Raw genomic sequence first — 11151 nt, forward strand, 5'->3', positions numbered from 1 at the left:
AGATATAACAATTGAGGCAAATTAAAATTAAATGAGTCTTTATTTGTGATACCTATTTGTCGTCACATTTCCGTAGTGCCTGCATGTATCCGTCCACGCCGCAACAAATCTTTCCTTGTATTTGCTCAGCCAAGTATCTGACACATACTGTAGTGCATCTGGATAGGTACCGAACTCTCTCTGCAGTGCACTCCAGCGATCATTATACTCGTCTTCCGTGGAGGACAGCACTAGTACATTCCAACTCATAATAAATTTATCCCATTTCTCCTTCAATTCGAAAAATTTTTTGCACTTGGCCAAAACATTCCTACTAATATGCCATCTACATAATAAATGTCTAGCAGTAGGAAATACTCTATGAATTGCATTCATCAAAGCCAAGTCTCTATCTGTAACAATCAACTCAGGCAAAACATCATCAGCTATGACACTGCGCAATCTCTCTAATGCCCAAGTATAGCTTTCTTCCCGCTCAGAATTTAAGTATACAAAAGCAATTGAAAATGTCATCTCAGTAGATGTTACCCCCACAATCTCTAAGAGCGGAAGACGATACCTATTCGTCTTGTACGTGCAATCCATTATCAACACACGGGAAAATGCACGGAACAAATCAATGCTGCCAGGGTGTGCCCAAAATAAGTCATGCACAACATCCGTATTAGTACAATTCCTATGCCACTCAATATATTTAGCCTCTGATAATTTACCTAATAGATGTTGCATTTCAGACCTCCCGGCTTTCTCTACAACCTTAAACCGTTGACGTACATTGTAGATAGTCTTGATAGTCGTAACATTGAGGGCATCTCTTTCCTTCAATGTGGATAATATGTCCTTTGGACGAACCAAACTCTTCGACATATCCACTAACAATTCCGTCTCCTGCTCAGATAATCTCCCTGCATATGAGTGCCCCTCCAGATTCTCTGCAGCGGGATGATTGTGCACTCCACATACGACCAGTAATATCCAATCATCCGCAGTATCCAATTTCTTTCCTGTTAATGCAAAAGGGCATCCACACTTCTTTGTCCCACAGGCAGTCTTTATTCGCTTTTCTTTTTTGGTTCGGTACGTCCCACCCCTCTCACAACCTAACGTAATTCTGGGTTTCTTAGAAATGGTACCTGCATCGGATGATTTGATTACAACAACAAAACCATTTCGCCTCCCAGCTTCACGACACCAATTACACAAGTCCTCTCTACTCTTGAAGATCTATACATTAAACAATTTATGTAAGTACACAGTTGTAAAAATAGCTCGCTAAACTAATACAAAATTGCACAATACATTATAATACCTCGTAAGTTGTAAATTCGCTTGTGTAATCCAGTACAAATCCTGATCCAATTATACTCGATTCGGTTGTAGCATAGCCCTACATATAAAATAATTTATCACCAAGAATTAATGAATCAGAGGATCTGTTCGGCACAAAATTCAGCACGGCACGCGATTTGGCACCAGAAGGCTTCTGTTCGGCTGCACAGAGCCGGACAGAACCCTTCTGTTCGGCTGCACAGTGCCGGACAGAAGCCTTCTGTTCGGCACTGTGCAGCCGAACAGAAGGCTTCTGTTCGGTTGAGGGTTGCCGAACAGAAGGCTTCTGTTCGGCACTGTTCAGCCGAACAGAAGCCTTTTGTTCGGCGATCCAGTGCCGAACGGAGCACGAACCGTGAAAAAAAAAAAATTTCGAAACAAGGTGGAACACGTACCTTTGCGGCCGATTCTTCGTCCCAAATCACTAGTTGCTTGTCCATGCTTCGAATGGGGCTTAAATCTCCTTCAAAGATCGCCTAAACGATGTAAATGGATCGAGGGGTTTAAGGGGGGTTTGAGGAGTGTTTTTTTTTTTTCTTTTCAAAACGAAACGGAGGAGGAGGAAGGGGGGGTGTACTGAGAAAATTTCAAGGGCAATATGGTAATTACACTAAAGGTTAGTTTGGGTATTTTTTTTTGGTTTTTGGGGGGTGTCCTTAGCAATAGGGGGGGTGTATATAGAACCCCCCCGAAACAAGGGACTCTTAACTCTATTTTTTCCTCTCTTATTAAATTCCTTACCAAAGGAGAGAATGGATTTTCATTTAGCCTCTCTCTTAACCTTCTCCTCTTCAATTCTCTCAACCCGAACAGTATCTCGGTGACTCACAAGATTCTATAGTGCCTTTATGGGGAATGTTAGGGGTGCAAAAGAGGGCTATAAACCTTTAGTCCCATACTGCTTGAGTAGTGAAAAGGATTGTGCTTATAAGGGGTCTCCATCATCTTTTCCTCGCGAGGTGTCTTTTGGACAAAGCTGTGAAAAGTATCTCCCGTCCTAAAAATACCTCGTGATGGGATGCAACCTCTTTTCCTGCTCTAACAAGGAGGTACTTGGATAAGATCATAGAAGGATGATTAGATGTTTCTCAACAAAGACTTCACGATTAGATATTTCTCTACTAAGACTTCACCACATATCTCACGTTTAGAAGATGATGACATAAGTTTTTCAGAACATAAGCCAATGTAGAATAGGGTTGGCAGCATAATTTGTTATGTGGAAATCTCTTAGGCTGATCAATTTTGCAGGCTTACAAACAGAGGCTCCCTTCACATCCTTGATCAAACACCAGAGAAGGGTTGATGCTTTCACGTACGCCGGGGGCGGTTGGGATGAAGAATTGAACCAACAATCCCAAGGGTGAATGCTTGTCACGAGCAGCAAGAATGCCATCCCAGGTGGTAGACAATGACGCTAAGATGATCATAGTGAGGGCTGTGAAGAAGAGGGAAGGGCTCAAGTGTAACAGGGGCTGGCTCCTCAAGGGAGGCTGAGGATGGATGGTTTCTGTATTTCCTAGCAAAAAAGGTCCTTTTGTGGGAGACCGTCTTTCCTTCAGCCTTCTTAGTTTTCATAATTTACTCTTATAATGATCGTAATTCCAATGTCAGCTTCGAGATCTTGAATTTGAAACTGACCAAACCTACGGGACTACTCATAGTCCTCTGTTTATTGGCTTAATCTGGATGCATCACAGTTTTCCTAAGGATTTATTATTGTACTACACCAGTAGCCCTGCTCATATTTGCTTTTAAGAAAGGGGAACTGCCTGTAATCCTGCCAAACTGGGTGCAATTCAGCTACACCATCCTGCTAGTAAACAGCTGGTGGATTTAGTTCTCACTAGTTGACATTGTGCTGAATGCTGGTGATCAAGCTGTCTGTGCAAATTTGTAGAAAAGGTTTAAACATGATTTATCAGGCTGTTAACATGAAGATGGTCCCAGAGTATTAACATCATGTCAGCTATGCTCTCTCTTAATTGATGATTAATTTGCTAGCAGCAATAGTATTGTTGGTTTAAAATGTTAGTCTTCTCATGTTCAAGTTTTGAGCAAGCACCATATATGCTATTGCAACCAGGAACACAATGACAGCAGATGAGAAGAAGTTTGGCAGTAAGCTCTGCCAATCTCCCTTGTGCATACCACTCTGATAAATTGAACAATGCAAAAAATAAAAATGGATTTCACAGCTCAGGTGATACAGGCAGTGCATTCCTCTGAAAACAAAGACATACCGCAAATTCAATTTTTATCTTCCCATAGGATACCCATAAGTGGACACGACTCAGGAACAAATAGGATCTCAATTTTCTTGGGTGATCAAAATAACAATTAAATAAAACATCGCTAAAGGTTTGTGACTGATATAACCAATGGTTCACAGCAGGGCACCTGATGCAACTCTGGGAACTTATAAAATTTTCTCAATCTCAGTCACATATGAAATCGTCATCCACTTCCTCATTGCTATCATGCTGTTGGCTAAGTTCAGCATATTCATCGATTGATGTCGCAGCAAAAAGCTCACCCTCTCCACTTCTGTCAGCGATTTTGGGAATTGATGCTCCTTTGCCAGCCTTCTCCTTGTTCATCTGTCAGCAGAAAATAAAACATTTTAATGAGTACGCACAGATAGAATGGAACTAAATCACAAGGACCATTAAAATCAAAGCCAAAACAAAATTCACAAAAAGGTACAATCAGTGCAAAGAAACATCATATAAGTTAGATAAACAACCAAAATGGCAATCTTCAAACATGGGATTTGAATCACCACAATGTCGGTTGCAGTGTCAGGAAAAAGAAAAGGTGTAAATTTGTCTGATGCTATCTCACCAAGCCAATTAAATAACCAGTTAACTATTTGACTAGAGAAGCTCGGGCTATTGATGCAGCAGAAAAAACCTGCTACAGGATGAAGACCTGAACTAACAATACCGAGAGCATTAATAAAAAGCTATTATATCATGTTCAACACTAGTGTTTAGGGTTACTTAAAAAACTACTTAGCAACTTTTAAAGCAAAAAAATGCATCCTAGAAAATAAGTATTGGTAACAATATATGAAAAGTGTTCTGCAAGAAGAAAAAAGTTTAAAAAGTGCCTTTAGGAGAGGTGTGATATTAGTTAGGAAAAGGACTTTTGCAACTTTTAGAGCAAAAAAGTGTTGTACCTTTCAAGCAAAAAAGTGTTTGCTAGAAAAGAAAAAGATGTTTGGTAACAACATACAAGAAGTGCTATAAGAAGACAGTTCAAAAGGTGCTTTTAGGACAATAGAAAACCTAACTTCTGACGTTCCCTTCTGTGAGAACAACTAAAATGGAAGGAACACCAGAAATGCCCTAGAAAACCTAGTTGTGGCTTCTCCTTTTATGAGAACATTTTCAAAAGTAGACACAGCACCAAATACGTCCGCAACTTGCATTCCACATATTAGGGTTGGCATGTTCAACATTTTGATAGATATTTTAAACTGTTGTTTGGTCTTCCTAATGGAAGGGAGTATCCTACTCAGTTCATTTACTACATTGCATTTCTCCCCACGGACACATAGCCCAAAAGCTTAAGCTATTGGGAGGAGGATCAACTCAGGCTATTAAACCCATGTGGCACCTCTTTTATTAGTCAATGTGGGACTATAACAATCTCCCTCGCCCAATCTTGTGATGCCTACTCGAGATGGGGGCCCCACCCATGTCCTGGGTCGTACTCAACCCTACTAAGTCCTTCTCGACCCTAGTATCCCCCAGTGAGGGGCCCACATAACTAATAAAGGTTGTAATGCATAATGAGTCTGGCTCTAATACCACTTGTCACAGACTCACACCCTAAAAGCTTAAGCTGTTAGGAGGACTGGCTCAAGCCAATAAACTTATGCGGCAACCTTTTTATTAGTCAATGTGGGACTATGACAAGGGTGATGGATGTGACTAATTTTATAGATATTTGTGACTTCATCACATGTTATGTATCTAGTTGAATTTGATTTGAAGTTGTGATCACATGATATTACTATCATCCTTTTACTTTTCAATGCAGCCATGTAGCACATGATTCCATGGATGGCTGATCTCATACATATGATGCATGTGGTATTTTAATTTAGGGTGAACTATCATGATTCGATTAAATATTCATCAATTAAATTCTCCTTAAATCATACCTAAGAGATATGGCTAAAAGAAAAAAAAATTAAGTGCATTTATTGCTACAACAGAAAGAGTGGAGAGCAAACCGGGAAGAGTAAAACAAAACTCCCTTGTGTGGAGTTCAGAAGCAGTGAAAATGTGCGGGCACTCCATACATATGGTAATATAGAAATATAACAATCAAATGTTAACTGGAAGTTAAAGCAGTAGATCCAAAGGAGAAGATTAACATATTAAGCCAAAATAACTGAATGAAATCCAAATAGAAGAATGGATGGTCATTATTTTTTTCCCATATTCAAGCAACTTTTTCCTTTCATAGACAGAGAGCCTAGTTGTGTCATGTAGCTTCGTTTATTTCTTCATGCCTAATTCAGTTATTTATGCCAGATGTCCAGACAGGCATGCAGCCTTTGTAAACTATGTTCCCCAATGTTGTTTCTCATGCATCAAACTAAGTTGCTTGGAATGCATTGCCAGCCCTGATGCAGTTTTTCTTTCTCTTTTTTTTTTATACTTAAGGCATTTTATTTCTTATGTCTAAGTAACTTTCAGGTTTAACTTTGTGCCAATTTCCAAGTTGGTCACACCAATTGCAAGTCTCATCATGCAACTTGTAAGTTGTTACATGACTACTTAATCAGTCATACGAATCTTTTAGTTTTTGCCTCAAAGCTAGGAGTCCTATCTTGAATAGCAAGTTCCTAAGCAAGATCTTTATAAATAAATTATTAAGTTTGGAAAGTTGTATCTTATTAGGATTGAATATGAGGTCCTCATATACACATGTAATGGGAACAACAGTCTAATCGAGAAGTTGATGTAAGTTTCCAAGGCTTATCAATTTCCTCTACTCTAAAGAGAAGACCCTGATGATAGAGAGTGTTTATGCCTTCTATCATCTTGGCGATCACAATTATAGAAGGCCTCTGACAGACCTATAATATATGGACTTGGTACCCGTCAGGTGCAGCTATGTGCCTATCTTCAGATCCTTCTGGTGTTTGGAAGTTTCTTCTTCTTATATCCAAGTGTCACACCAACAGCCATGTCCAAGTGTCGAGTGTGGGTACTTAAGACTAAAGCAGAAAGTCCAAGTAGCAAAAAAGACCTCTATGCGACATTCCCAGTTCCCACAAATCCGGATGGTGATAACTCTGTTGTTTATCCCTCATATTCCCTGGTCTGTTTTCTGTATCACAGTAATTCCTTTCATCTTTACTTGAATATGGCACACTTTCCAAAACCCACATAAACCTGTAAACTTAGAAGCCATACCCAGACACTTATATCTAAGATTAAGAAAAGTGAAAAAGTATGTTGCATTCACTTCGTAGTTCACTTGATAAAATCCCCAGACTGCCAAACAGTTTTACTAACTCTTATGTTCTTTCCTGACATTTGAAAGTCAAAACCCTTGGACAATTCAACACAGCTTAACCCATCTACATTAGCATCAATACCTTGAAAACATAGACCCAATCCAACAAAATCAACTCTCTCCCATATATCAATTTTGGTACTGAAGCTGCTTGTCCTTACCAGCATAAAGTTTTCTTGTGAAAGATCAAGTCTGTCTCGCCATGATGGTCACCCACTCAATAATGTATTTCTCCAAGGCATCTGTGACCGCAAGACCAGCCATAGGTGGCTCAGCTTGAAAGTAAGTACTGAAGACTTTAAAGGCATTCAAAGGCACTTTCCCTTATTTCTAACATTTACATTGAATGTTATGTCAATTTTCAGGTTGATCATGCAAGTTGCAAATCTTATCATTCAATTTTTTAAGTTGTTACATGACTACTTAATTTGTCATATAAGTCCTTTAGTTTTTCCCATGCTAGAATTCTTATCTTGAGTATGAAGTGCCTGGGAAGTCCTTTATAAACAAATTATTAAGTTAAAGATAGGATCGAGTATGTCCTCCTAACATATGCATGTCATAGGAGCGACAATTTGATTCCGAGTTTGATAAAATATTTCTGGCTTATCAATTTCTTCTTTTCTCTAAAGAGAAGACCCGAATGATAAAAAGCACTTATGCCTTCTAACCCATCTTAGTTACTATATCTATAGTATCTCTAACAGACCTATACCCCATGAACTTGGGTACCAGTGTCTGGTGCAGCTATGTGTCTGACTTTTAAATCCTTCTATTGTTTAGAAGTTTCTTCTTATGGACATATATCAAAGTGTGATACAAACAACCATGACTAAGTGTCAGAAGCAGGTACTTGAGACTAAAGCAACAAGTCTAAGTAACAAAAATGACTGACAATTCCCACAAATCCGGATGATGACAACTCCATTGTTTATTCCTCATATTCGCTTGACTGTTCTCTGCATCACATTAATTTTTTCATCTTTTAATTGAATTTGACACACCTTCTGAAACTCATATAAACCTTAAAACTTTGAATCTACGCTCAGACACTTCATATAAGGTTAAGAAAATTAAAAAATTATATTACTAATGCTTTGTTTTTCCAGTCGCTAAACCAGAAAGTTTTACTAACTCTCAGGTTCTTCCCGAACCTTTGAAAGTCAAAATCCTTGAACAACTTGGTACAATCTATCCCCATCTAATTAGCATCAACATCTTGAAAACAGACCCCATTCAACAAACCCAGCTTTTCCCATGCATCAATTTTGGTATTAAAGCTGCTTGAAGTCTTTACCAGCATAAAGTTATCTTATCAAATATTAAGTTTGTTTCACCATTATCAACACCCACTTAATAAAGTTTTTCCCAAAGGCATCCACGACAACAACGCCAGCCATAGGTGGCTCAGCCTGAAAGTATTTATTGAAGATATAGAAAGCACCAGTAGTCGAAAAAAAGGGGGGCTCAGTAGATGAGAATGTGACAAGGATGGTCTTGAACCACCTATGGTACCATGCAAACTCATATTCACTACAATCTCCTTCCATCCTTGTGGAGTATTTCCCTCAAAGTGTCATGAAAGTAGTCTAAAATGTCAGGTCTCTTCAATCTACAGTCATGGTAACACTTGACTTTTGACAGTCTGAAGCTCTGAGAACTGAAGGGTCCAGAATATATCGTTTAATCTAATCTTTTCTAATTTTTGTTTCAGCTAGAGCACCTAGAACCTTCTAGACCAATGCTGGATCCAATAATATTTACATTACCTGACTAGTGATTTCGATCATTTATTTACTGCTTTGTTTAATTTTTATTGTCTCAGCCATATACGCTGGTTATAAAATATCCAAGTTTGCGCTTTTAAATGAGAGTTTGTGATCTTCGTCATACCTATTTATTCTCCACGAGCATTAAGAGGAACACACGTTCTATGAGTGCCACTTGACTTTTTTTGGTATAAAAACAGTATATCTAGAAAATTCAATATCAACTATTGCATGAATATCTTTATTAAACGGTGACTCATCTGTTCTTATGTTAATTATTCTCATCCCTTGCTTTGTACTATTCCCTTCTTTTTCTTTTTGTTGTTTCTGAAGAAACATGGTGGAGTCACCACCAACGCTAGTTGAACTCAGGACCTCCCCTCAGCAGAAAGGGGGTGCCATCAGCCAAGTTTAGTTCGTTGGACTTGCATTACTCCCCAGATTGAAAGAACAGAGGAGGCAGAGCACCAACAAGTATTGTTACATACAAAAAATCCTCTACAGCAAAGGTGAATAAATTTAAAGCACAAGCCGCTGGAAGGTCATTCAAAAGCTTGAATTGTAAAATTGGGCATTGAAAACCAATATTTAAACGTTATTCCAAAGTAACCTTACTGCACTCATTCTGCTCCTTAAACCCAAAATTCTAAGCAAGCAGACTATCAATTGGGGTATAAGGCACAAGGCATGAAATATCGCATATGCCAAAAGTTGGGAAATGAATTCTTACAGCACGAAGAAGAGTCCTTCGATCCCTTTCCCGAGCATTCTTAATCGCCTACAAGAAAATTCCAGAGTCATAAGTTCCAAACTTTATCGCCAATCACCCCCCATTAAAAAAGTATTCAAAAAAAATAAAATAAAATAAGAAAACAACAGGAAAAGAAGCCAACCTCTTCAAGCGACCTGCGCTCTGTCTCCACCTCCGAGATATCTCTGCACAAATAAAGACTTATTACAAGGGAGCACTCCAATGGCCATTATCTCGACAAAACTTTGGGGTAAAAAATATGGGCGCAAAAAGACCTTCCGACGATCTCATCAGTCCGGGAGCAGCACTTGGCGCACACATTAAGATCCTTAGCACATGCTGAAACAGAACTCAATTACAAACACATCGCATCAAAAATTGATTTACAATTAAAAAATAAGGGGAAAAAAAACACATTTTTGACGTTTTGAATAGAAGCAGAAGCAACTAAGATGTCACCGGAGCAGATGTTGTGGTAGGCTTGGCGAACTGCCCGTTTCCCGCACTTCTGGCTATGATTACAAGAAATATAAAATAACCAAAATGGTGGGGAAAAAACACATATTTAGGTAAAAGATTTAAGAGCGGGCGTTTGAGTACCATTTGGCAGGCTCCACGAGAGGTTTGTACTTCCCGTACCTATTCAAAATAAACAGATGGCTCTACTAGGATTTAAACCCTAAACCCTCAAATAACAATTGAAAGAAGAAAAAGAGAGGGCGAAAAGAGGATGTTGACCTTCGTTTCCAGTCGATCTGGTCTTTGCAGCGGGGGCAGACGCAGGTGATATCCGAGTAGGGACGATACTTGCCTCCCAATTCCTGGCCGTGCAATAACGATTCCCAATTTCTAGTATCAAAATCTAGAAAGAGATGAAGGAATAATAATAATGATACATGGTTGCCGATGTGCTACCGTTTCATTCTTCTTTTGGCCGGCGTTGGGCTTCCAGGCGTACCGATTCTGGTGCTTTGGGGGTCCGCGTCGGCTCGACATCGCCTCCCCCTCTCGCCGTCCACAGGAACCGGTGGCGGAAACAGCCGGCTCCTGCCTCAATTATAACCAAGGGAAAAATACAGTTTGCCCCCTCCAGTTTTTATGTATCGCACTTAGACCCATGTTGTTGAGTTGGACGTGATCATCTCTTCTCGTTCAAATTGGGCTCGAAAGGTAAAAGAGAGAGTCGGGGAGAAATAAACCTAGGGAGCCCAGCATCATGCTCGGGAGGGGGCAATGAAAGAGAAAATTTTATTAATAGAAAATGAAGCGAGATTGCCATGGAAATGGGATCGACCCAATAAAGCAACGTCATTGGCAACAAGAGTTCTTGTGCTATGATTGACCTCACCTTAAAAGCAACATCATTGGAAACAAGAGCTCTTGTGCTCTGATCGCCCTCACCTAAAAACGTGAAAAATATTTTTTAAGTTTTTAATTCTATATCCCAAATATTTTCGACAAATAAGCAATGTGAAACTAAACACAAGCCGATTAAAAATTCAAATCCATTCAAATCTAATTACAAGCATCACGAATAACCATAATCGGCCTCTATAAACTCGTGTTATACCATCTCCTAGACCATGGTGGATATCATTTGTCACAAACTAAAACCTTATCTAAAATGACTAACCAAAAGATATATTTTTAAATTTCTTAATCCTATTTTAAGTACCCAAAATTTCTTCGATGAATAATCAATATGAAATTAAACAGATGTCCACACGGATCCACGTGAAAAGTTGAGGACCCGAGCAGAAACTA

At 39.1% G+C, this 11151-nt stretch overlaps 1 protein-coding gene across 1 annotated transcript; it reads right to left on the minus strand.

Moving 5' to 3' along the window:
- Window positions 1–3492: 3492 nt before the first annotated feature.
- LOC103704489 (small acidic-like protein) lies at window positions 3493–10527 on the minus strand. The gene is made up of 8 exons (XM_008787801.6): window positions 10303–10527; window positions 10126–10208; window positions 9988–10026; window positions 9847–9899; window positions 9663–9726; window positions 9530–9572; window positions 9367–9414; window positions 3493–3929 (listed from the first exon to the last, which is right to left on the minus strand). Exons 1-8 carry the CDS (start codon window positions 10381–10383, stop codon window positions 3768–3770), a joined length of 573 nt encoding a protein of 190 aa, XP_008786023.2. The 5' UTR covers window positions 10384–10527; the 3' UTR covers window positions 3493–3767.
- Window positions 10528–11151: the final 624 nt, after the last annotated feature.

Source organism: Phoenix dactylifera, chromosome 9 (genome assembly GCF_051530095.1).
Source record: "Phoenix dactylifera cultivar Ajwa chromosome 9, Ajwa_hap1_PhDact_Kaust_v1.1, whole genome shotgun sequence".
Lineage (NCBI taxonomy): Eukaryota > Viridiplantae > Streptophyta > Magnoliopsida > Arecales > Arecaceae > Phoenix > Phoenix dactylifera.